The sequence below is a fragment of the Oncorhynchus nerka genome, linkage group LG1 (genome assembly GCF_034236695.1).
Source record: "Oncorhynchus nerka isolate Pitt River linkage group LG1, Oner_Uvic_2.0, whole genome shotgun sequence".
NCBI classification, from domain to species: Eukaryota; Metazoa; Chordata; class Actinopteri; order Salmoniformes; family Salmonidae; genus Oncorhynchus; species Oncorhynchus nerka.
In genome coordinates this window covers 37,532,372-37,559,962 of record NC_088396.1, presented here as the reverse complement: position 1 = coordinate 37,559,962, position 27,591 = coordinate 37,532,372, and the positions used below count along the sequence as shown (strand labels likewise).

The 27,591-nt window shown below is 42.7% G+C and overlaps 1 protein-coding gene across 1 annotated transcript in view; it reads left to right on the top strand.

The window, feature by feature from the left end:
* LOC115117317 (low-density lipoprotein receptor-related protein 1B-like) overlaps positions 1–27,591 on the top strand; it is a 286,805-nt gene that overhangs the window by 95,205 nt on the left and 164,009 nt on the right. Inside the window, exons 27-29 of the mRNA XM_065014311.1 lie at positions 20,382–20,522; positions 20,750–20,875; positions 21,166–21,297. Coding sequence (XP_064870383.1) covers positions 20,382–20,522; positions 20,750–20,875; positions 21,166–21,297 — 399 coding nt within the window. The remainder of the gene's footprint in view (positions 1–20,381; positions 20,523–20,749; positions 20,876–21,165; positions 21,298–27,591) is intronic.

Below are 27,591 nucleotides of genomic sequence, written 5' to 3'. Positions count from 1 at the left end.
GATCCGGTATATTTGTCATCAGCAACGCTGAATAGCACAGCGCCACAGTCAAGTAATATTACTAGAAAATATTCACATTCATGAAATCACAAGTGCAATATTGCAAAACACTGACTTAGCCTTTTGTTAATCCACCTGTCGTCTCAGATTTTGACATTATGCTTTTAATTTTTTTATTTTACCTTTATTTAACTAGGCAAGGCAGTTAAGAACAAATTCTTATTTTAAATGACGGCCTAGGAACAGTGGGTTAACTGCCTGTTCAGGGGCAGAACGACAGATTTGTACCTTGTCAGCTCGGGGGTTTGAGCTTGCAACCTTCCGGTTAGGAGTCCAACGCTCTAACCACTAGGCTATGCTGCCGCCCCTTTACAGCGAAAGCAATGCAAGCGTTTGTGTAAGTTTATTGATCGCTCGACAAAACAATAAGTACACTTAGCATCAGGTAACTTGGTCACGAAAATCAGAAAAGCAATCAAATTAATCGTTTACCTTTGATGATCTTCGGATGTTTTCACTCACGAGACTCCCAGTTAGACAACAAATGTTCCTTTTGTTCCATAAAGATATTTTTTATATCCAAATACCTCCGTTAGTTTGGTGCGTTATGCCCAGGAATCCACCGGAAAGAGCGGTCACGACAACGCAGACAAAGATTCTAAATTATATCCATAATGTCCACAGAAACATGTCAAACGTTTTTTATAATCAATCCTCAGGGTGTTTTTCAAATATCTATTCGATAATATCAACCGGGACAGTTGGCTTTTCCCTAGGACCGGGAGTAACAATGGCCGCCTTTCTCTTTTGCGCACAACTCACTCTGAGAGCCCCCACGTATCCACTTACTCAATGTGGTCGTTCACGCTCATTCTTCAAAATAAAAGCCTGAAACTATGTCTAAAGGCTGTTGACACCTTAGGGAAGCTATAGAAAAAGGAATCTGGTCGATATCCCTTTAAATGGGCAATAGGGATGCATAAGAACTTATATTTTCCTCACTAACTTTAAACATCAGCTATCTGCAGCTGTACATAGCCCATCTGTAAATAGCCCACCCAATCGACCTACCTCATCCCCATATTGTTTTAATGCACTTTTCTGCTCTTGCACACCAGTATTTCTACGTGCATATCATATCTGCTCATCTGTCACCCCAGTGTTAATTTGCTAAATTGTAATTATTTCTTTCTTAATTATTATTTCCTCACGCCATTTGCACACACTGTATATAGGCTTTCTTTTTTTCTATTGTGTTATTGACTGTATGCTTGTTTATTCCATGTGTAACTCTGTGTTGTTGTTTGTGTCGCACTGCTTTGCTTTATCTTGGCCAGGTCGCAGTTGTAAAAGAGAACTGGTTCTCAACTAGCTTACCTGGTTAAATAAAGGTGAAATAAAAATGTAAAATATCGTATTTTTTTGAGAAATGTCCTCTGGTCTGATGAAACAAGAAATAGAACTGTTTGGCCATAATGACCATCATTATGTTTGGAGGAAAAAGGGGGAGGCTTGCAAGCCGAAGAAACTCATCCCAACCGTGAAGGTCGGGGCTGGCAGCATCATGTTGTGGGGGTGCTTTGCTGCAGGAGGGACTGGTGCACTTCAGAAAATACATGGCATCATTAGGTAGGACAATTATGTGGATATATTGAAGCAACATCTCAAGACATCAGTCAGGAAGTTACAACTTGGTCACAAATGGGTCTTCCAAGTGGACAATGACCCCATGCATGTTTCCAAAGTTGTGGCAAAATGGCTTAAGGACAACAAAGTCAAGGTATTGGAGTGGCCTTCACAAAGCCCTGACCTCAACCCTATAGAACATTTGTGGGCAGAACATAAAAATGTGTGTGAGCAAGGAGGACTACAAACATTCCTCCTGACCAGCTCTGTTAGGAGGAATGGGCCAAAATTCACCCAATTTATTGTGGGAAGCTTGTGGAAGGCTACCTGAAACGTTTGACCCAAGTTAAACCATTTAAAGGCAATGCTACCAAATACTTCTGACCCACTGGGAATGTGATGAAAGAAATAAAAGCTGAAATCAATCATTCTCTCTACTATTGTTCTGACATTTCACATTCTTAAAATAAAGTGGTGATCCTAACTGACCTAAGACAGGGAATTTTTACTCTGATTAATTGTCAGGAATTGTGAAACTGAGTTTAAATGTATTTGGCTAAGGTGTATGTAAACTTCCGACTTCAACTGTAGATAGTGTGGTCTGCAGTTTGTAATGACATACTGTTCTCAGGTGAGCAAAACCTCAAGACTTCCTTCGATATCATGCCCCAGCTTTTGTTTACAAATATGCATAGGCCCCCACCCCATGTCTTACCAGAGGCTGCTGTTCTATCCTGCTGATAGAGTGTATAACCCGCCAGCTGTATTTTATTAATGTTGTTCAGCTACGACTCGGTGAAACATAAGACATTACAGTTTTTAATTTCCCGTTTATTTTCCAACGATTGAACGTTAGCTAACTTTGAGGATGGTAAAGGCAAATTAGACACTTGTTTCCTGGTCCTCACAAGGTACCCCGATCTCTTTCCGTGAAATCTCAGTTTCTCTCTCCAGCGAATGACGGGAATGAGGGCCTGTACGGGTGTTTGGAGTTTATCCTTCCCATCCGACTCATTAAAGATCAATTCTTCATCCAATTTGAGGTGAGTAATCACTGTTCTGATGTCCAGAAGTTCTTTTCGGTCATAAGAGACAGTAGCAGCAACATTATGCACAAAATAAGTTACAAAACAAACTTATTTTGTACAAACTGTCTAATTCATACTCTTCAGAGGGATAATTAACTTTACAGTGTCCTGCTATTAAAATGCTGTATATGTATATATATAATTTGGCCATATGTATTTTTAGATATAGGCCTATTGTAAATTATTATTACTGTTGCATCACCATCTTTATTGCAAAAGGGACAAACATAACTTTAAGCTACATATTATTTTGACACAGGTCAGGAACTGTCCAGTGAGCAGCACAGCAATTAATAAAACAGGTCCATGTTTGAAACACTTTATTCAATATTACACAGGTGAGCTAACAGGCAAAGAAAGCAGGAATGCAGACAGTCATAACTGAGCTACTGTGTCCAACACACCACCACCTGTTATGTTTGGCATCTACTGACCAAAAACATATGTTATTAGATTTTTTTTTCAATTACATGTTTTGCTAAAATAATGTTTAAGGAAATACAGCAATACTTTACTTTGTACAAATATTTTTGGCTGCTTGAGAAGATTTGAATCTTCAGCAACCTGCCTACGCATAGTTTGAAGTACAATACCAACATTGGGCTCCCTCCCAAGTGGCACAGTGGTCTAAAGGCACAGCTTTTCAGTGCTTTAGGTGTCACTACAGACCCTGGTTTGATTCCAGGCTGTATCACAACTAGCCGTGATTGGGAGTCCCCATAGGGCGGCGCACAATTGGCCCAGCGTCGGCCGGGTTAGAGTTTGGCCGGGGTAGGCCATCATTGTAAATAAGAATTAGTCCTTAACTGACTTGCCTGGTTACATTTAAAAAAAATAGCTATTGTAGTAGGTCAAAGCTGTGTGCTGGAAAACCTTGGTATAGCATGGGTGGAGTAGGCATTGTGGTGCTCATGTGAATTTCCTTTCTGTTTTGGCATCAGATCCATGCCTATTCTCCTATTCTTTTAAAACATAGCCTTTTGTTTTTTATATGAGTTAAGGTTCATATTCACGTCAAGGATCCACATTTACAGAATGCAGAATAATCTGTTGAGAGCTATAATAATAAATTAACACTCTGATATCTATCAGGTTCAGCAATATCATTGTTTTCTTTTTCATATGTCCCTGGCTATATATGCCATCTGTTCCAAAGGGAAATTGCATATTAGATAGCGTTAGCTTTATTTTCTTGCTAGTATTAGGGGCTCTTCTCCGTTGTGAGTTAGCGAATCAATGTTATTGAATGCTGATTAAACACCAGTTCCTTCCTGTAGCTGAGGCCTTTGGTCTGCTTTGAGTCAATCAATGAAAGGCTGTGCTTGGTGTGGTTAGGCTCAACCATCAGCCTGTTTCAATGAAGAAAGATTGATACCTAACAGGGGGCTGGATCTATCGCCCCATTTTGTGTGTGTGTGTGTGTATGTGTGTGTATCTGTATGTGTGTGTGCGTGCGTGCGTCTGTGTGTGTGACTGACTATCGATGAGAGGTTTACCCAAGGTTGCCCTGCCTGACAGGTTATCAATAGTTTCGTTTTGCGACTGTGGTTTGGAATGGAAGCTAACTGTTACTTCATTCCTGCTGTTGTGTCATGTCATAGTGCTAAACAGCATGTTGAGACTCAGATTGACAGATCAGCTTTAATATTGCAGATAGATTGTGGCTTCCATCAATGTAATTGTCTGCATCATTTCCAAACCCCCTATATATTTTTGAGTAGATATATAAAAAATATTTTCCTTTATTATTTTCCCATAACCCTACCACCCCTCCTATAATTGGAGTAAACTAATAGACAACAACACTTAGCTTTCTACTTCCAGCTTATATGTACTATATACATTTTACAGACACAGTATATTTTACCCTAGTTATCTTTTGTTTGTTTTTAGTCCCATCCTAAAGCTCCACTCAACCCCTCCCATCTATCTCTGAACACTATCCAGTTTTCTATTTGACATATATTTTTCAACTGTGTTGTGATGTTTCACAAAAGTTCTGTACCTTACCATTCTGATTGTTTCTACAGATTGTAAATTAAAGATAAACATTTTTGCTAAGAGTATTATTATACAATATTATTGATCGATTGACTGTTACGTTTTAAATAACCCAGCAGTGCTATTTGCAGAGTTAGCTCCAGGTAAATGTAGCAATTTTGACAGGCTTAAGTGCCAGAATGAACAGTAAGCTGATGATTTGAAGGTGATTTGAAGAGCTCAGTCACAACAAATGGCAAATAATTCCCTAAAAATGTCACCAATTGCATGTTTTTCTGCTGAATCGCTGATGTGTCCGGATGATTCCAGAGGACTTTTTTGAATAGAGGTAATGAAAGCAATGTGTGTAACACCAGATTTATGCACTACTGTTATTGGATCTGTTAGATGGAGAGTTGAGGGCCTGTGTTTAGATTGTGTGTGTGTTAGGTGATGTGAGGTGAGGCTAGGTGTTTAGGCCGTGTGGGTGATCAGTCTCCACTTGCCATCAAACCCAGCGGTTGAGGTGGAAATGTAATTTGATAAGCAATAACCAAGAAATCACTGCTATCTACTTGCCCCAATGGCATTAACTTAACGCAGAAAGCCCAGCTAAACGTGTCTAGGTGATCAGCAGGGTCAAATGTTTGGGAAGCGGCATGTAAGCTGTCAGTCGCACTCAAAGCAATTTGGCTGTTCCAGACATTTAAAAAAAACTTTCCTTTGAATTTTGACTTTCAGCCCAAGGCTATTACACTGAATTGTAGTAGGTTCCTTCCTTCTCTTCTTTACAACAACTGAGGCATAAGCTACATATTGAAAGATGTAAATATGTAACATCTTATTACGTTCTAGTCTGTTGTCTAGTCTGATACAATGGCGCCGGAGGGAATGGCTGCCATTTACAGGCTCCTAAACCAACTGTGCTATTTTGTTTGATTATTCCCATTGTTTTTAACAAATTTTGTACATAAAGTTGCTGCTACCCTCTCTTATGACTGAAAAGAGCTTCTAGACATCAGAACAGTGATTATTCACCTCGAACTGGACGAAGATGTATTCTTTAATGAGTCTGACGTGAAGGATACACTGCTTTCCGGAGACCAGGCCCCAATCCCCGTCATTCAAATCCCCGTCATTTAAAACTGTTTCACTGAGCCACTGATAATATAGAGCTCTCTGGGTTTTCTGTGCATTGTCAGGACAGAGCAGCTATGTCTGGTAAGACGAGGGGCTGGGTGTGTCTATATTTGTCAATAACTGCTGGTGCGCGATGTGTAATATTAAATAATTCTCTAAGTATTGCTCACCTGAGGTAAAGGACCTCATGATAAGCTGTAGACCACACTATCTACCGAGAGAGTTCTCATCTATATTATTCGTAGCCGTCTATTTAAAACCACAAACCGATGCTGGCACTGAGACCGCACTCAACAACAATGGTCCAAACACACCAAGACAGTCGTGAAGAGGGCACCACAAAGCCTATTCCCCCTCAGGAAACTAAAAATATTTGGCATGGGTCCTCAGATCCTCAAAAGGTTCTACAGCTGCAACATCGGGAGCATCCTGACTGGTTGCATCACTGCCTGGTACGGCAATTGCTCGGCCTCTGACCGCAAGGCTCTACAGAGGGTAGTGCATACGGCCCAGTACATCACTGGGGCTAAGCTCCCTGCCATCCAGGACCTCTACACAACGCGATGTCAGAGGAAGGCCCTAAAAATTGTCAAAGACCCCAGCCACCCCAGTCATAGACTGTTCTCTCTACTACCACATGGCAAGCAGTACAGGAGTTCCAAGTCTAGGACAAAAAGGCTTCTCAACAGTTTTTACCTCCTAGCCATAAGACTCCTGAACAGGTAATCAAATGGCTACCCGGACCATTTGCATTTTGTGCCTCCCCAACCCCTCTTTTTACGCTACTGCTACTCTCTTGTTCATCATATATGCATAGTCACTTTACCTATACATTCATGTACATACTACCTCAATTGGGCCGACCAACCATGGGCTCCCGCACATTGGCTAACCGGGCTATCTGCATTGTGTCCTGCCACCCACCACCCGCCAACCCCTCTTTTATGCTACTGCTACTCTCTTGTTCATCATATATGCATAGTCACTTTAACCACATTAACATGTACATACTACCTCAATCAGCCTGACTAACCAGTGTCTGTGTGTAGCCTCGCTACTTTTATAGCCTCGCTAATGTATATAGCCTGTCTTTTTAATGTTTTATTTCTTTACTTACCTATTGCTCACCTAACGCCTTTTTTTGCACTATTGGTTAGAGCCTGTAGGCTCTAACCAATAGGTCTACTACACCTGTTGTCATCCAGAAGGGGAAATCCTATTGGCCAGGGTCTTTAATGCAGGCAAACTTAAATCCATTTCAACTCATTTCTACCAACATGTCACATGTTCAAGCAGAGGAAAAAAACTCTAGACCACCTTTACTCCACACACAGAGACACATACAAAGCTCTCCCTCCCCCTCCATTTGGCAAATCTGACCATAATTCTACCCTCCTGATTCCTGCTTACAAGCAAAACCTGAAGCGCCAGTGACTTTATCAATACAGAAGTGGTCAAATTTGTATTTTTTACCTTTATTTAACTAGGCAGATCAGTTAAGAACAAATTCTTATTTTCTATGAACAGTGGGTTAACTGTCTTGTTTAACAGCAGGACAAAAGACTTTTACCTTGCCAGCTCAGGGATTCGATCTTGCAAGCTTTCGGTTACTTGTCTGACGCTCTAACCACTAGGATACCTGCCGCCCCCAATGATGCGGATGCTACGTTACAGGACTGTTTTGCTAGCATAGACTGGAATATGTTCTGTGATTCATCCAATGGCATTGAGGAGTATACCACCTCAGTCACTATTTTATTTGATAGTTATGATAAAGGAAAACATAATACTTAGTTATATTTGTTTTTTTAGAAACTGCTTGGGTGCACTCATAATCATCTATTAGATTTGGTTATGGTTATGACTGACAAAAATAAAGTAAACAATATCCTTGAGAATAGTTCATTTGAAGAACTGAACAATACACCAAATTGTAACACCCAAACATTTAAAGCAGACAATCAGTTGTCACAGCAATTTAATATAAAAATATATATATTATTATAAAAAAGTATTGTAAATAAAATTAATATTTCCGTTGAAGCACCTCCGCTGTCTGCAATTGCAAAATTGAATAGGACGTCTGTGCATAACCATTGCCTCACTGAAATATCAACATTTAAATATTGATACGTGTTGAAACTTTGTTGAAAATGGCACTGATAATAAATATGAAAGTCTTGCTAATCCTTCTGCTAACTTCAGAACACATTTCATTCATTTTCAGATTGGGAAAGTGGACCAATATTTATTCAGGGTACACCTCTATGGCCCTCTCTTAAGGATCTGGGATTAGCATGCAATAGTTCACCGTGTTAGGTGAGGTTGGTTGCACTCCGCTGGGTTTTTGAATGAAAAACCCCTGTCACATCTGAGTTGAATGCTCTTGTCTGGAGCCAGTAGTGAGCATCACTGGATTTCACTAGGGGGGCTGGAATAGGATGGTGTTTGTTCCACTCCTAAATGGGATGCATACTGTACACACTTTCCAAACATGGACACGTATAGACAGCACTCTCTAAACTCATGGTATATCTCTCCTCTCCTAACCACTTCTCCTGCACAATACCAGATAGGTACTCTACATAGGGCTGTAACGGTCATGGAATTTTGGATGACAGTTATTGGTCAGCCAAATGACAGCAGACAACGTAATAATAGTTTGAATAGCAAAGAAATATACTTACACACAGTGAATTCAGAAGTATTCAGACCCCTTGACTTTTTCCACATTTTGTTACATTACAGCCTTATTCTAAAATTGATTTAAAAAAATGTTTTAACCGACATCAATCTATACACAATACCCCATAATGACAAAGCAAAAAAAATGTTTTTGAATGTTTTGCTAAGTATTTATCAAATCAAATCAAATTGTATTTGTCACATACACATGGTTAGCAGACGTTAATGCGAGTGTAGCGAAATGCTTGTGCTTCTAGTTCCGACAATGCAGTAATAACCAACGAGTAATCTAACCTAACACTTCCACAACTACTACCTTATACACACAAGTGTAAAGGGATAAAGAATATGTGATGGTACAGAACGGCATAGGCAAGACGCAGTAGATGGTATCGAGACCCTTACCCTTTACTCACTACTTTGTTGAAGCACCTTTGGCAGCGATTACAGCCTCGTGTCTTCTTGGGTATGACACTACAAGCTTGGCACACCTGTTTTCCTATTCTTCTCTGCAGATCCTCTCAAGCTCTATCAGGTCGGACGGGTAGCGTCGCTGCACAGCTATTTTCAGGTCTCTCCAGGGATGTTTGATCGGGTTCAAGTCTGGGCTCTGGCTGGACCACTCAAGGTTATTCAGAGACTTTTCCCGAAGCTACTCCTGCATTGTCTTGGCTGTGTGCTTAGGTTCGTTGTCCTGTTGGAAGGTGAACCTTCACCCCAGTCTGAGGTCTTGAGTGCTCTTGAGCAGGTTTTCATCAAGGATCTCTCTGTACTTTGCTCCTTTCATTTTTCCCTCGATCCTGACTAGTCTTCCAGTCTCTGCCGCTGTAAAACATCCCCACAGCATGATGCTGCCAACTCCAATCAAGTTGTAGAAACATCTCAAGGACGATCAATGGAAACAGGATGCACCTGAGCTCAATTTTGAATCTCATAGGAAAAGGTCAGAATAGTTATGTAAATAAGCTATTTCTGTTTTTATTTTTAAGAAATTTGGGAAAAAAATGTCTAAAAACCTGTTTTCGCTTTGTCATTATGGGGTCATGTGTATAGAATGATGAGGAAAAATGTTTATTTAATCCATTTTAAAATAAGACTGTAACGTAACAAAATGTGGGAAAAGGGAAGGGGTATGAACACTTTCCGAATGCACTGCATATATACAGTATATAGATTTTTTTATTTATTTTAAGAACACATTTTCTCTTCTCCTCCACTCCTAAATGCACAAATGCCCGTTCTTTCCACACACAAAATAACGTTTTTTTTTTGTGTTTTTTTTCCGGTTATGACAGTTATTATATGTTCACGATGGTCTTCATCCATAACTGTCAGTTACATAGTTATATGGTAATTGTGCCAGCCCTAACTCTGCATTCTACAACAGTGTAGTAGAGCCACTGAAACAAGCAAATCAACAAACATGTACCTGTGTGTAGCCCAGACACAGGATAAGAGTACTGGTTTATTTGGGGATTTCACTACATTAAATGTTTCATCACCAGTAACCTATTACATTGTCAGAATTCATATATTCCAGGTTTTATGCATGCACTACATACAGTTGAAGTCGGAAGTTTACATGCACCTTAGACAAATAAATTTAAACTCAGTTTTTCACAATTGCTGACATTTAATCTTAGGTAAAATTCCATGGCTTAGGTCAGTTAGGATCACCACTTTATTTTAAGAATGTGAAATGTCAGAATAATAGTGGAGAGTGATTTATTTGATCACATTCCCAGTGGGTCTGAAGTTTACATACACTCAATTAGTATTTGGTAGCATTGCCTTTAAATTGTTTAACTTGGGTCTAACGTTTCAGGTAGCCTTCGACAAGCTTCCCACAATAATTTGGGTGAATTTTGGCCCATTCCTCCTGACAGAGCTGGTGTAACTGAGTCAGGTTTGTAGGCCTCCTTGCTCGCACACCCTTTTACAGTTCTGCCCATAAATGTTCTATAGGATTGAGGTCAGGGCTTTGCGATGACCACTCCAATATCTTGACTTTGTTGTCCTTAAGCCATTTTGCCACAACTTTGGAAACATGCATGGGGTCATTGTCCATTTGGAAGACCCATTTGCAACCAAGCTTTAACTTCCTGACTGATGTCTTGAGATGTTTCTTCAATATATCCACATAATTTTCCGTCCTCGTGATGCCATCTAATTTGTGAAGTGCACCAGTCCCTCCTGCAATACAGCACCACCACAACATGATGCTGCCACCCCCGTGCTTCACGGATGGTGTTCTTCGGCTTGCAAGCCTCCCCCTTTTTCCTCCAAACATAACGATGGTCATCATTGCCAAACGGTTCTATTTTTGTTTCATCAGACCAGAGGACTTTTCTCCAAAAAGTACGATCTTGGTCCCCATGTGCAGTTGCAAACTGTAGTCTGGCTTTTTTATGATGGTTTTGGAGCAGTGGCTTCTTCCTTGCTGAGCGGCCTTACAGGTTATGTCGATATAGGACTCGTTTTACTGTGGATATAGATACTTTTGTACCTTTTTTCTCCAGCATCTTCACAAGGTCCTTAGCGGTTGTTCTGGGATTGATTTGCACTTTTCACACCAATAGTATGTTTATCTCGAAGAGTGATAAAGGAGAGAACGCGTCTCCTTCATGAGCGGTATGACGGCTGCATGGTCCCATCATGTTTATACTTGCGTACTATTGTTTGTACAGTGGAATGTGGTACCTTCAATTTTTGGGAAATTGTTCCCAAGGATGAACCAGACTTGTGGTCTCTTGGCTGAATTATTTTGATTTTCCCATGATGTCAAGCAAAGAGGCAGTGAGTTTGATGGTAGGCCTTGAAATACATCCACAGGTACACCTACAATTGACTCAAATGATGTCAGTTAGCCTATCAGAAGCTTCTAAAGCCATAACATAATTTTCTGGAATTTTCCAAGCTGTTTAAAGGCACAGTCAACTTAGTGTATGTAAACTTCTGACCCACTGGACTTGTGATACAGTGAATTATAAGTGAAATAATCTGTCTGTAAACAATCGTTGAAAAAATGACTTGTTTCATGCCCAAAGTAGATTTCCTAACCGACTTGCCAAAACTATAGTTTTTAACAAGAAATGTGTGGAGTGGTTAAAAAATATTTTTAATGACTCCAACCTAAGTGTATGTAAACTTCCAACTTCAACTGTACTTGACCAGGTCTCCCTTGCAAAAGAAGTCAAGTTGACCTCAATGTGTCACACCCTGACCTTAAAGAGCCTTGTTTATTCTCTATTTGGTTAAGTGAGGGTGTGACTTGGGTGGGCATATCTATGTTTATATTTCTTTGTTGGCATAGTATGGTTCCCAATCAGAGGCAGCTGTTTATCGTTGACTCTGATTGGGGATCATACTTAGGCAGCCATTTTACCCACCTTTGGTTTTTATTTATTTATCTTATTTCACCTTTATTTAACCAGATAGGCAAGTTGAGAACAAGTTCTCATTTACAATTGCGACCTGGCCAAGATAAAGCAAAGCAGTTCGACACATACAGCAACACAGAGTTACACATGGAGTATAACAAACATACAGTCAATAATACAGTAGAAACAAGTCTATATATGATGTGAGCAAATGAGGTGAGATAAGGGAGGTAAAGGCAAAAAAGGCCATGGTGGCAAAGTAAATACAATATAGCAAGTAAAACACTGGAATGCAAGATTTGCAGTGGAAGAATGTGCGAAGTAGAAATAAAAATAATGGGGTGCAAAGGAGCAAAATAAATAAATAAAATAAAATAAATACAGTAGGGAAAGAGGTAGTTGTTTGGGCTAAATTGTAGATGGGCTATGTACAGGTGCAGTAATATGTGAGCTACTCTGACAGCTGGTGCTTAAAGCTAGTGAGGGAGATAAGTGTTTCCAGTTTCAGAGATTTTTGTAGTTTGTTCCAGTCATTGGCAGCAGAGAACTGGAAGGAGAGGCGGCCAAAGAAAGAATTGGTTTTGGGGGTGACCAGAGAGATATACCTGCTGGAGCGCGTGCTACAGGTGGGTGTTGCTATGGTGACCAGCGAGCTGAGATAAGGGGGGACTTTACCTAGCAGGGTCTTGTAGATGACATGGGACTAGTGAGTTTGGCGACGAGTATGAAGCGAGGGCAGGCCAACGAGAGCATACAGGTCGCAATGGTGGGTAGTATATGGGGCTTTGGTGACAAAATGGATGGCACTGTGATAGACTGCATCCAATTTGTTGAGTAGACTATTAGAGGCTGTTTTGTAAATGACATCGCCGAAGTCGAGGATTGGTAGGATGGTCAGTTTTACAAGGGTATGTTTGGCAGCATGAGTGAAGGATGCTTTGTTGCGAAATAGGAAGCCAATTCTAGATGTAACTTTGGATTGGAGATGTTTGATGTGGGTCTGGAAGGAGAGTTTACAGTCTAACCAGACACCTAGGTATTTGTAGTTGTCCACGTCCAGTCAGAGCCGTCCAGAGTAGTGATGTTGGACAGGCGGGCAGGTACAGGCAGAGATCGTTTGAAGAGCATGCATTTAATTTTACTTGTATTTAAGAGTAATTGGAGGCCACAGAAGGAGAGTTGTATGGCATTGACGCTTGCCTGGAGGGTTAGAGGTTAGGGTACATTTTTTCAACTTCTTGATAAAAAACGTGCAAAATTTCAACGTCCTGCTACTCATGCCAGGAATATAGTATATGCATATGATCAGTATGTGTGGATAGAAAACACTCTGAAGTTTATAAAACTGGTTAAATCATGTCTGTGACTATAACAGAACGTGTGTAGCAGGCAAAACCCCAAGGAAAAACTGTTCACAAAAGAAAGAAAGAATATCCCTCCGCCAGTTCCCTGTATTGTCTATGGCAAGGGAAATTAGATTAGCGCCCAGTTTACAGTTCCTACAGCTTCCACACGATGTCGCCAGTCTTGGGAATTGGGTTGAAGTTAATCTTTGGTGAAATGAAGAATAGGCACTTCCTGTCAGAGGTTACACGGTGGAAAGTTATGAAAGAGAGAAAATCGTCTATGATTTCTTGACTTGCTGCTATTGAATACAGATCGCCCCGTCATCAATTTGATCGATTATTAACGTTTACATATACCTAAAGTTGGATTACAAAAGTAATTTGAAGTATTTTGGCAAAGTTTATAGGCAACTTTTTTAATTTAAAAAAATGGCGTTGCGTTTTGGAAAGCTGTTTTTTTCTGGATCAGACAGGCTTTTTTGGGGTATACATGGACGGAATTTATCGAAAAAAAAGAACCAATTGTGATGTTTATGGGACATATTGGAGTGCCAACAAAGAAGCTCGTCAAAGGTAATGCATGTTTTATATTTTATTTCTGCGTTTTGTGTTGCACCGGCTACGCTAGTTCTTTTGTTTACGTCTCGTTCAAGTATTTCGGGGGGGTGTATGCTATCAGATAATAGCTTCTCATGCTTTCGCCGAAAAGCATTTTTTAAATCTGACATGTTGGCTGGATTCACAACAAGTGTAGCTTTAATTGAGTACCCTGTATGTGTGATTTAATGAAAGTTTGAGTTTTATCTTGTACTATTTGAATTTGGCGCTACGCATTTCCCCAGGCTATTGGCCAGGAGAGACGCTAGCGTCTCTATAGCCGTAAGAGGTTAACACGATGTCCAAAGTAGGGCCAGAAGTATACAGAATGGTGTCGTCTGCATAGAGGTGGATCAGAGACTCACCAGCAGCAAGAGCGACATCATTGATGTATACAGAGAAGAGAGTCGGTCCAAGAATTGAACCCTGTGGCACCCCCATAGAAACTGCCAGAGGTCCGAACAACAGACCCTCCGATTTGACACACTGAACTCTATCAGAGAAGTAGTTGGTGAACCAGGCGAGGCAATCATTTGAGAAACCAAAGCTGTTGAGTCTGCCGATAGGATGTGGTGATTGACAGAATCAAAAGCCTTGGCCAGATCAATGAATACGGCTGCACAGTAATGTTTCTTATCGATGGCGGTTAAGATATCGTTTAGGACCTTGAGCGTGGCTGAGGTGCACCCATGACCAGCTCAGAAACCAGATTGCATAGCAGAGAGGGTATGGTGAGATTCAAAATGGTCGGTAATCTGTTTGTTGACTTGGCTTTCGAAGACCTTAGAAAGGCAGGGTAGGATAGATTTAGGTCTGTAACAGTTTGGGTCAAGAGCGTCCCCCCCTTTGAAGAGGGGGATGACCGCAAAAAAGAGAGGTTGAAAGAGAGGTTGAACAGGCTAATAATAGGTGAGGCAACAATTTCGGCAGATCATTTTAGAAAGAAAGGGTCAAGATTATCTAGCCCGGCTGATTTGTAGGGTTTCAGATTTCGCAGCTCTTCGAGAACATCAGCTGACTGGATTTGGGAGAAGGAGGAATGGGGAAGGTTTGGGCAAGTTGCTGTGGGGGGTGCAGTGCTGTTGACCGGGGGTAGGGGTAGCCAGGTGGAAAGCATGGCCAGCCGTAGAAAAATGCTTATTGAAAATCTCAATTATAGTGGATTTATCAGTGGTGACAGTGTTTCCTATCTTCAGTGCAGTGGGCAGCTGGGAGAATGCCATAGGATGTTTTTGTGTTGGTTAAAACCTGTTGGGGCAAGGCATTCCCCCCAGGGAACTCCAACCCCCCCCCGTTCAGCTGAAAAGGTGGCGCAGGGAATTCAAAAATATTATTTCGAAATATTTAACTTTCACACATTAACAAGTCCAATACCTCAAATGAAAGATAAACACCTTGTTCATCTACCCATCATGTCAGATTTTAAAATGTTTTACAGCGAAAACACAACATATATTTATGTTAGACCACCACCAAACCAAAGAAAAAAACGCAGCCATTTTTTCCAGCCAAAGATAAAATCACAAAAGCAGGATTAGAAATAAAATGAATCACTAACCTCTTGAAAATCTTCATCAGATGACAGTCACACCCTGACCATAGTTTGCTTTGTATGTTCTATGTTTTGTTTGGTCAGGGTGTGATCTGAGTGGGCATTCTATGTTGTGTGTCTAGTTTGTCTGTTTCTGTGTTTGGCCTGATATTGTTCTCAATCAGAGGCAGGTGTTAGTCATTGTCTCTGATTGGGAACCATATTCAGGTAGCCTGTTTGGTGTTGGTTTTTGTGGGTGATTGTCTCCTGTGTCAGTGTTTGTTCCACATGGGACTGTTTCGGGTTTACACGTTTGTTGTTTTTGTAGTTTATTCATGTATAGTTTTCTTATTAAAAACAAACATGAATTTCAACCACGCTGCATTTTGGTCCTCCTCTCCTTCGACGGAAGAATCCCGTTACAGTCATATGACATGTTACACAGTACATTTATGTTTTGTTCGATAATATGCATTTTTATATCCACAAATCTCGGTTTACATTGACACCATGTTCAGAAATGATAGAAAGCTACGCCAGATAACAGAAATACTCATCATAAACGTTGACCTAAGATACATGTTCTACATATAATTAAAGATACACTGGTTCTTAATGCAACCCCTGTGTCAGATTTTTTTTTTACGTTACGGAAAAAGCCTAACATTGCAATAATCGGCACTCAGACGTAACCGTCATGTTGGAGTCAACAGAAATACGAAATTACAACACAAATATTCCCTTACCTTTGATGATCTTTCATCAGAATGTAGTCCAAAGTGTCCTAGTTCCACAATAAATCATTGTTTTGTTCCATAATGTCCAATACTAGTGTCCAAGTAGCTGCATTTGCTATCACTTTCAGCTCACGTGCCCAAAAGCTGACTGCTGGTCCAAGATAATTCGCACGAAAACTTCCAAAATATATATTCCAGGTCGAATAAACTGGTCAAACTAAGTAGAGAATCAATCTTCAGGATGTTATTATCATATATATCCAATAACGTTCCAACCGGATCATACGTTTTCATCTGGGGCCGATTGGAACAGCCGTAGCACCCACAGAGAAATGCGCCACAGCAAAATGGCATTCTGTTGCGACACTGACTATTTTCCCTCCCATTAGGTCGAAGTTCACAGCAAATGCTCCATTACACTTTCTACTGAATGAGGACATCTAGTGGAAGGCGTAGGAAGTGCTTCCAGATCCATATCTTGTTGGGAAAGGAGGGGGCGATGACGTCAAAGTTGCCCCAACTTTCAGAATTTCAAAACTTGTTTGGAAGATTGCCTGCCCTATGAGTTCTGTTATACTCACAGACATAATAAACAGTTTTAGAAACTTCAGAGTGTTTTCTATCCAATAGTAATAATAATATGCATATATTAGCCATCTAGGACAGAGTTTGATGCAGTTCACTATGGGCACGCAATTCATCCAAAGTGAAAATACTGCCCCCTATTCCCAACAAGTTTTAAGGGCAGTCATGTCTGGGGAGAATCAAGGGCTATATCTGTTCCTGGTTCTAAATTTCTTGAATGGGGAATGCTTATTTAAGATGGTTAGGTAGGCATTTTTAAAGAATAACCAGGCATTCTCTACTGACGGGATGGGATCAATATCCTTCCAGGATACCCCGGCCAGGTCGATTAGAAAGGCTTGCTCGCTGAAGTGTTTCAGGGAGCGTTTGACAGTGATGAGTGGGGGTCGTTTGACCGCTGACCCATTACGGATGCAGGCAATGAGGCAGTGATCGCTGAGATCTTGGTTGAAGACAGCAGAGGTGTATTTAGGGGGCAAGTTGGTTAGGATGATATCTATGAGGGTGCCCATGTTTACGGCTTTGGGGAGGTACCTGGTAGGTTCATTGATAATTTGTGTGAGATTGAGGGCATCAAGCTTAGATTGTAGGATGGCTGGGGTGTTTAGCATGTTCCAGTTTAGGTCGCCTAGCAGCACGAGCACTGAAGATAGATGGGGGGCAATCAGTTCACATATGGTGTCCAGAGCACAGCTGGGGGCAGAGGGTGGTCTATAGCAGACAGCATCAGGGAGAGACTTGTTTTTACAGAGGTGGATTTTTAAAAGTAGAAGTTCAAATTGTTTGGGTAGAGACCTGGATAGTAGGACAGAACTATGCAGGCTATCTTTGCAGTTGATTGCAACACCACCCCCTTTGGCAGTTCTATCTTGTCTGAAAATGTTGTAGTTAGGGATGAAAATTTCAGAATTTTTGGTGGTCTTCCTAAGCATGGATTCAGACACAGCTAGAACATCCGGGTTGGTAGAGTGTGCTAAAGCAGTGAATAAAACAAACTTAGGGAGGAGGCTTCTAATGTTAACCTCTTCAGTCGACCCTCTACTTTTTTGAACATTCTGTTAAAAATCGCGCAACATTTCAGCGCCCTGCTACTCATGCCAGGAATATAGTATATGCATTTGCTTAGTCTGTGTGGATAGAAAACACTCAGACGTTTAAAAAACTGGTTAAATCACTGCTGTGGCTTTACCAGAACGGCATTTACATCGAAAAGCACAGGAAAAACTGATCACTGAAAATGGGGAAAATATATCCATGCGCTACTTGAACCAATTGATAAACGTGAACCACAATTAATTGACTGAGGTTGCAGTACCTACAGCTTCCACAGGGTGTCTAGAGTCTTGTCATTTCCCTTCGAGTTTTTTCTTGGTCAAACACATACAGGACACCGTATCTAATCCGGTCTAGGACCGGATATTTTCGTTGAGTTTCTAGCCGGACATTTTTCCAGACGGACAGCTAATGATCTTTACATCGCCTCCTGATGAATTTTATCGCTTATTAACGTTTACTAATACCTAAAGTTGCATTACAAACGTATTTCGAAGTGTTTTGTGAAAGTTTATCGTCGACTTTTTGAATTTTAAAAAAAGACGTTACTTTTTGAAACTATGTTTTTTTCGTTTATCACACAGTCTACATATAACAATATCTAGGCTTTATATGGACCGATTTAATCGAAATAAAGACCCAAATAGTGTTTATGGGACATCTAGGAGTGCCAACAAAGAAGATGGTGAAAGGTAATGAATGTTTTCTATTTTATTGTGCGGTTTGTGTAACGCCGGAATGCTAATTATTTTGTTTACGTCCCCTGTGGGTCTTTTGGGGTGTTGCGTGCTATCAGATAATAGCTTCTCATGCTTTCGCCGAAAAGCATTTTAAAAATCTGACTTGTTGCCTGGATTCACAACGAGTGTAGCTTTAATTCGATACCCTGCATGTGTATTTTAATGAACTTTTGAGTTTTAACTAATACTATTAGCATTTAGCGTAGCGCATTTGCATTTCCAGAGCTCTAGTTGGGACGCAAGCGTCCGGGTAGAAGCAACAGGTTAACATGCATGAAACCAAGGATATTACGGTTACAGAAGTCATCAAAAGAGAGCACCTGGGGAATAGGAGTGGAGCAAGGCACTGCAGGGCCTGGATTCACCTCTACATCACCAGAGGAAAGGAGGAGGAGTAGGATAAGGATACGGCTAAACGCAATGAGAATTGGTCGTCTAGAACGTCTGTCTGAAACAGAGAGTAAAAGGAGGTTTCTGGGGGCGATGAAATAGCTTCAAGGTATAATGTACAGACAAAGGTATGGTATGATGTGAATACAGTGGAGTTAAACCTAAGTATTGAGTGATGATGAGAGAGATATTGTCTCTAGAAACATCATTGAAAGCAGGAGATGTCATCGCATGTGTGGGTGGTGGAACTAATAGGTTGGATAAGGTATAGTGAGCAGGACTAGAGGCTCTACAGTGAAATAGGCCATTGAACACTAACCTGAAACAGCAATGGACAAGGCATATTGACATTAAGGAGAGGCATGCTTAGTCGAGTGATCAAAAGGGTCCAGTGAGTAGTGAGGTTGGTTAGTGGGGTTCCGTTTGGTAGAGGGGATCAATCCAATTCGTAAAAAATATATATATATAGTTATAGAGGCCCTAAAAAAATTGTCCGATAGATTTATTCAGATAGCAGCCGATAAGACAGCTAACGATTAGTGGGCCACAGATGGGCGTTCAGATAACGTCGCGACGGAGGAGCCAGCTGGATAAATCCCTCGGGCAGATAACGTCGGTAGTCCAGTTGTGAAGGCCTGGTGGGGCTCCGCGTTGGCAGTAAAACGGGTCCGGATAGGTGATTGTAGCCCAGGAGTGGCTGATGAAACTCTTCAGCTGGCTAGCACCGGAATAATTGATGTTTGCTCCGGGATCGACGTAAGCCGATAGTCACACGGATAGCAGCTAGCTAGCTGCGAGATCCAGGTATAAATGTCCAGAGCTTGCGGTTGAAATCCGAGGACATGGAGAGAAAAATAGGTCCGGTATGGTCCGGTCCGAGCCACGCCGTACAACACTGGCGATAGATTTTCGAGCTAAAGGATAGCTGATGACCACAAACCTTGGTTAGCTGAATACTAACGATTAGCCAGTAAAGAAGCTTCTAGCTAGCTTCTGGTTAGCTTATGGCTAGCTTCTGGTTAGCTTCTATGGAGGATTACAGATTTGAGGTAAATAATACTTTCTTTTTTTATAAATTGGTGAGGCGGGTTACAGGAGAGTGTTTTAAAGTTGAGTTTATGGAAAAGAAAAGAAATATATAAAAAGGTATGCGAAGAAAGTTGTAAATATATATATATACGGGACACGACAAGACGAGGACAAAGGACTTCTGACTGCTATGCCATTTTGGTGACGGGAGGTTGTGGGATCTTGTTTTTGCAAAGTTGCTGTTTAGCCCTACAGATCTTTGCGTTCGGTTGTGTATTTTATTTTATTTTTCCCGGTGTCATTTAATAAAAGGAAAATGTATGCCTACCACCCTGCACCTTGGTCTAATCCATCTTTAAACAAATGTAACACAATGGGAATTTTTGGATAAATAAAGGTACATAACAAAAAAATCTCTTCAGAGGGTTAAAGTTGGTAGATAATGTAGTGTTTAAGGACATTTCCTTGTTTCAGGTAACAAATTGTGGTGGGCAGATGATGATTCAGCTCAACTGGGGACTGTGAACAAAAGAGACGGACGGACTCCTGTGGTCCTGAGGAATAAGACCAGCGGAGTGGTGTACATGAAGGTCTATGACAGGGAGGGACAGAGAGGTGAGGAACCCACACACGCACACACACAGGCACGCACACTTTATTTATGCACTTTTCACTTTTCAATCCCATCTGCTGACATTCATAAATGTGACGCCACGATGTACTACAGTACCTATAGTCCTCTGCATAACATATCAGATGTTAGCTTAGTAAAGATGTCCATGAAGCTAACATAATGGTGTCCTATCTCCTTACTAATATACTATTCACCATGTCCTTTCCAGGAAGGAACCCGTGTCAGGTGAACAATGGAGGCTGCTCTCAGCTCTGCTTCCCCACATCAGAGAACACCCGTAGCTGCTCCTGTACTGTGGGCTACAACCTGCGCACCGACCGAATGTCCTGTGAGGGTAAGACAACAAGTCTGATTCGCAAATAGCACCCTATTCCATACATAGTGTACTACCTTTATCCAGAGCCCTATTCGGGGGGGGGGGGGGGCATTGAGCAGTTCAGACACCCTAGCATCGAAGTTACCACAAGGTCTGTGAAATGAATTGACTGTTAGCGCTATAGACACCTCCGTAATCATACAAAACATGGGGTAAATGGGGTAAATGTACTCTCTGCATATTGACTTACAGTATGTTAATCTGTCACAAGAGACTAACAGTTAAGTAATCCCTGTTGTACCCTGTAGGCATTGAGTCATTGCTGATGTACTCCATCCATGAGGGGATCAGAGGGATTGCCTTGGACCTCAATGACAACATGGAGGCTATGATGCCCATCACTGGGACCCTGTTCGCTGTGGGGGTGGACTTCCATGCAGGTAGACACCACCAGGGCCAGTGATGGGCATCTCAGAGTAGGAGGGTTGATCAAAAATCTGTTTTGGCTTATAAATCTTAATAAATAAGAGTGGGAACCCAGGACAAGCAGGACACAGTCATTTACTGCACTCATCTCCTCAGTCAACAGTTAAACCTACAGTTCATTGATTTGATGATGTCTTCCGCAGAGGGAGAAAGAGAGAGAGCGAGAGAGAAAGAGACAGAAAGGAGAGAAAGAGCTGTATTGTAGTATGCTCTCCAACCCTGTTGAATAATGGTTAGTGGTGCTGTTGAGTTCTGCAGAGTTAAAAGAGTAATACGTCCACGTTACTAGAGACGCAGCATGAGAAACACCAACCATTTCTCCACATGCCCTGAACCAGGCCTGTCACAAAGCAATTCCCCAGATATTGTATCAAATGAAGGTAGCATGGACATTATAATACATAAACCCAATGGTCTATGCTGGCATTTGTTATAAAAAGGGGTTTTGTCTTGCGTAATTCATGTTCTAAATATGGTGGATTCATTTCAGTTACGAATGCTATGAATAAACTAAGGGCTAGTTGAGCCACGAGGCCAAATGATAACAAACAGCCATATAGGCATACCGGGAAAGAGAAGGTTTATCTAACACACACTGTAAGTGTTACAGAAATCCTTTGTTTACAAATATATCCCATGAATTGGAGATAAGGGTGGAGAGGAGAGTTGTCACCTGACCACATTTGATAGATTAGGATGAAGGTATGGCACAACATACTGTACACTTGCAAGGCAGGACTTACTACACTACCCAAAGAGAAGAATAGGAAACTAGTCTAAAGCAACAATAAAAAAGCTTAAAGATTAAACCCGGAGCTAAAATTAGCAGCTAGCAGGCTGGGTATCTACAAGATCTTGGTTGCCCTCCCCTTTGTTGCTGTTAAATCAAATCAAATCAAATGTATTAATATATCCCTTCGTACATCAGCTGATATCTCAAAGTGCTGTACAGAAACCCAGCCTAAAACCCCAAACAGCAAGCAATGCAGGTGTAGAAGCACGGTGGCTAGGAAAAATACCCTAGAAAGGCCAAAAAAAGGAATTAACCTAGAGAGGAACCAGGCTATGAGGGGTGGCCAATCCTCTTCTGGCTGTGCCGGGTGGAGATTATAACAGAACATGGCCAAGATGTTCAAATGTTCATAAATGACCAGCATGGTCAAATAATAATAATCACAGTTGTTGTCGAGGGTGCAACAAGTCAGCACCTCAGGAGTAAATGTCAGTTGGCTTTTCATAGCCGATCATTAAGAGTATATCTCTACTGCTCCTGTGTAACGGCGTTCGTCTGTTGAAAGCGAGTCGGACCAAAATGCAGCGTGGTGGTTACTCATGTTCTTTAATGAAATAGAACGATACATGAAATAACTAAATAAATATACAAAACAACAAACGGACCGTGAAAACCTATACAGCCTGTCTGGTGCTAACTAACACAAAGACAGGAACAATCACCCACAAAACACAGTGAAACCCAGGCTACCTAAATATGGTTCCCAATCAGAGACAACGAGAATCACCTGACTCTGATTGAGAACCGCCTCAGGCAGCCAAGCCTATGCTAGACACCCCTACTCAGCCACAATCCCAATGCCTACTAAAACCCCAATACGACAACACAATAAACCCATGTCACACCCTGGCCTGACCAAATAACTAAAAAAAACACAAAATACTAAGACCAAGGCGTGACAGAACCCTCCCCCCTAAGGTGCGGACTCCCAGGCGCACATCAAAACCATAGGGAGGGTCCGGGTGGGCGTCTGTCCATGGTGGCGGCTCCGGCTCGGGACGTGGACCCCACTCCATAAATGTCTTAGTTCCTCCCCCTCGCGTCCTAGGATAGTCCACTCTCGCCGCCGACCATGGCCTAGTAGTCCTCACCCAGAACCCCACTGGACTGAGGGGCATCTCGGGACTGAGGGGCAGCTCAGGACTGAGGGGCAGCTCGGGACCCGACCTAGGCCTAATAACCCTCACCAAGGACCCCACTGGACTGAGGGGCAGCTCGGGACTGAGGTAGAAGCTCGGGACTGAGGGGAAGCTCGGGACTGAGGGGAAGCTCGGGACTGAGGGGAAGCTCAACACTGAGGGGAAGCCCAGCACTGAGGGGAAGCCCAGCACTAAGGGGAAGCCCAGCACTAAGGGGAAGCCCAGCACTGAGAGGAAGCTCAGCACTGAGAGGAAGCTCAGGCTGGCTGGCGGATCTGGAAGATTCTGGTTGACTGGCAGATCTGGAAGAGTCTGGTTGACTGGCAGATCTGGAAGAGTCTGGTTGACTGGCAGATCTGGAAGAGTCTGGCTGACTGGCAGATCTGGAAGAGTCTGGCTGACTGGCAGATCTGGAAGAGTCTGGCTGACTGGCAGATCTGGAAGAGTCTGGCTGACTGGCAGATCTGGCTGCTCTGGCTGCTCCATGCAGACTGACAGCTCTGGCTGCTCCATGCAGACTGACAGCTCTGGCTGCTCTATGCAGACTGGCAGCTCTATGCAGACTGGCAGCTCTGGCTGCTCTGGCTGCTCCATGCAGACTGACAGCTCTGGCTGCTCCATGCAGACTGGCAGCTCTGGCTGCTCCATGCAGTCTGACAGCTCAGGCTGCTCCATGCAGACTGGCAGCTCAGGCTGCTCCATGCAGGCTGGCAGCTCAGGCTGCGCTGAACAGGCAGGAGACTCCAGCAGCGCTGTAGAGGAGAAAGGCTCTGGCTGCGCTGAACAGGCGGGAGGCTCCGGCAGCGCAGGAGAGGAGAAAGGCTCTGGCTGCGCTGAACAGGCGGGAGGCTCCGGCAGCGCTGTAGAGGAGGAAGGCTCTGGCAGCGCTGAACAGGCGGGAGACTCCAGCAGCGCTGTAGAGGAGGAAGGCTCTGGCTGCGCTGAACAGGCGAGGCGCACTGAAGGCCTGGTGCGTGGTGATGGAACTAGTGGTACTGGACCGAGGACACGCACAGGAAGCCTGGTGCGGGGAGCTGCTACCGGAGGACTGGTGTGTGGAGGTGGCACTGGATAGACCGGACCGTGCAGGCGCACTGGAGCTCTTGAGCACCGAGCCTGCCCAACCTTACCTGGCTCGATGCCCACTCTAGCCCGGCTAATACGAAGAGCTGGTATGTACCGCACCGGGCTATGCACCCGCACTGGAGACACTGTGCGCTCACTAGCATAACACGGTGCCTGCCCGGTCTCTTTAGCCCCCTGGTAAGCACAGGAAGTTAGCGCAGGTCTCCTACCTGGCGTAGTCTTACTCCCTGTGAGCCTCCCCCAATACATTTTTGGGGCTGACTCTTGGGCTTCCAACCGCGTCGCCGTGCTGCCTCTTCACACCAGCGCCTCTCAGCTTTCCCCGCCTCCAGTTCTTCTTTGGGGCGTCGATATTCACCAGGCTGTGCCCAGGGTCCTTTTCCGTCCAATATCTCCTCCCAAGTCCAGAAGTCCTTTGATCGCTGCTCCTCACGATTAACAGGGGGAGTTGGCTCAGGTCTGAACCCTGACTCTGCCACTCTCTCCCTGAGCCCCCCTCCCAAGACATTTTTGGGGCTGCTTTTCGGGCTTCCTTGCCAACCGTGTTCCCTCGTATCGTCGGCTCCTCTCTCCGGCTGCCTCTGCTCTCCTAAGTGCCTCCACCTGTTCCCATGGGAGGCGATCTCTTCCGGCCAGTATCTCCTCCCAAGTGTAACAACCTTTGCCATCCAAAACGTCTTCCCATGTCCATTCCTCCTTTCGCTGCTTCTGCTGTCGCTACCTGTCACCACGCTGCTCGGTCCGGGTGTGGTGGGTGATTCTGTAACGGCGTTCGTCTGTTGAAAGAGAGTCGGACCAAAATGCAGCGTGGTGGTTACTCATGTTCTTTAATGAAATAGAACGATACATGAAATAACTAAATAAATACGGAACGTGAAAACCTATACAGCCTGTCTGGTGCTAACTAACACAAAGACAGGAACAATCACCCACAAAACACACAGTGAAACCCAGGCTACCTAAATATGGTTCCCAATCAGAGACAACGAGAATCACCTGACTCTGATTGAGAACCGCCTCAGGCAGCCAAGCCTATGCTAGACACCCCTACTCAGCCACAATCCCAATGCCTACTAAAACCCCAATACGACAACACAATAAACCCATGTCACACCCTGGCCTGACCAAATAACTAAAGAAAACACAAAATACTAAGACCAAGGCGTGACATCCTGCTGTCTCTAGGGAGTTGAAAACAGCAGGTCTGGGACAGGTAGCACATCCGGTGAACAGGTCAGGGTTCCATAGCCGCAGGCAGAACAGTTGAAACTGGAGCAGCAGCACTGCCAGGTGGACTGAGGACAGCAAGGAGTCATCATGCCAGGTAGTCCTAAGGCATGGTCCTAGGGCTCAGGTCCTCCGAGAGAGAGAAAGAAAGAGAGAATTAGAGAGAGCATACTTAAATTCACACAGGACACCGGATAAGACAGGAGATGTACTCCAGATATAACAGAACCTAGCCCCCCGACACATAAACTACTGCAGCATAAATACTGTAGGCTAAGACAGGAGGGGTCAGGAGACACTGTGGCCCCAACCGATGATAGCCCCAGACATGGCCAAACAGGCAGGATATAACCCCAACCACTTTGCCAAATCACAGCCCCCACACCACTATAGGGATATCTGTTATGCACCTGTTATACAGGTGAACATGAAAACATCTAGCTAAACTCAGTCAGCCAGCAGCAGTGGATAGCTCTCATGCATACTATTTTCATGTCATTATGAGGTAGGTCATTGGTGCGAAATATGAAATCTTCCAGCTGGAATATGTCACATGTAAGATATGTGTTAACAGAGTGTGAATTCTGTGTAAACAGGAAGGGGCAAATCAACATATGATTCTGCCTATCCTCCCGACAACCTGGGCCCACTGTACAGACAGGCAAATACCGAAATGTACTTAAGGCTTTAAGGCTGGACTTGGAAAGGAATGGCAATTTCATCCTGTCAGATATGAAATAGAGTTAGCCATTTAGATACTATGTTTTGCATATGCAATTTATTTTCCAATAAAACCTGGTATACAATAGCCTTTTCATTTCCCGGTATTGCATGTCAACAAAGAAATAAGCAGTCGTGTAAAGTACTTAAGTTAAAATACTTTAAAGTACTACTTAAAGTGGAACTGACAGCATTTTAACTACTTTGCAAATATGAAACAAACAGGCAATCATAATACACTATATATACAAAAGTATGCGGACACCACTTCAAATGATTGGATTTGGCTACTTCAGCCAAACCCGTTGCTTACAGGTGTATAACACCGAGTACACAGCCATGCAATCTCCAGAGAAAAGCATTGGTAGTAGAATGGCCTTACTGAAGAGCTCAGTGATTATCAACTTGGCTCCGTCAACAAGTCAGTTTGTCAAATTTCTGCACTGCTAGAGCTGCCCCGGTCAACTGTGTGCTGTTATTGTGAAGTGTAAATGTCTTAGAGCAACAACGGCTCTGTTGTGAAGTGGTGGGCCACACATGTTTGACGAGTAGTTTTCCACATACTTTTGGTCATGCAGTGTAAAAATACAAAAGTCCCAGTTTATGCTGGGAACCAACTTCGTTAGATGTTTTAAAAATATGTTATATTTGACTAAATATCCCATGATGTACATTAAGGCATTGTTGGCAGAATAGATGGATGCAGTTCAATGCATCATATCATTCACCAATCCAAAAAATATTGCTATCAGGTTGTAAATCACAACTGGCCTGATATATTGTTTCCTGCCTCCATGAATTCGGAATGCATTGTTTCCGTTTCAATGACTTAAAGTTTTGGACAAAAACAGACGAACATAACTAAGGCTGGGAATGTCAATACAATCAAACTAGCAAGGGCAATGATCACCAGTCAATCATAATGTGGCTAATAGGCTAGCATATCTATTTATGTAGCTAGCTATTTAGCTGCTGGGAGGATGTCATGTCATTGGAGGAGTGGGTGAGAGACAGACTTATTCCAATCATATAATTTTAAAGTGTCTACAGCTAGAGATCCAGGTGTCATTTGGTTAGTTACCAATAAAAGTTAATTGCTTTGCTAGCTAGCTAGCTAGCTAAACTGAACTTGAATGACTGTTATCCACTTAGCATATCTCTTGCATTCGTAAATTCTCTCTGGCGATCTACTCTGACTTCAGAGCACCCTCGTCTGAGTGTGCTAGAATGCAGAATAGTGGATGAATTTACAAACATGCAACACCTGCTGAATATGACAGGTG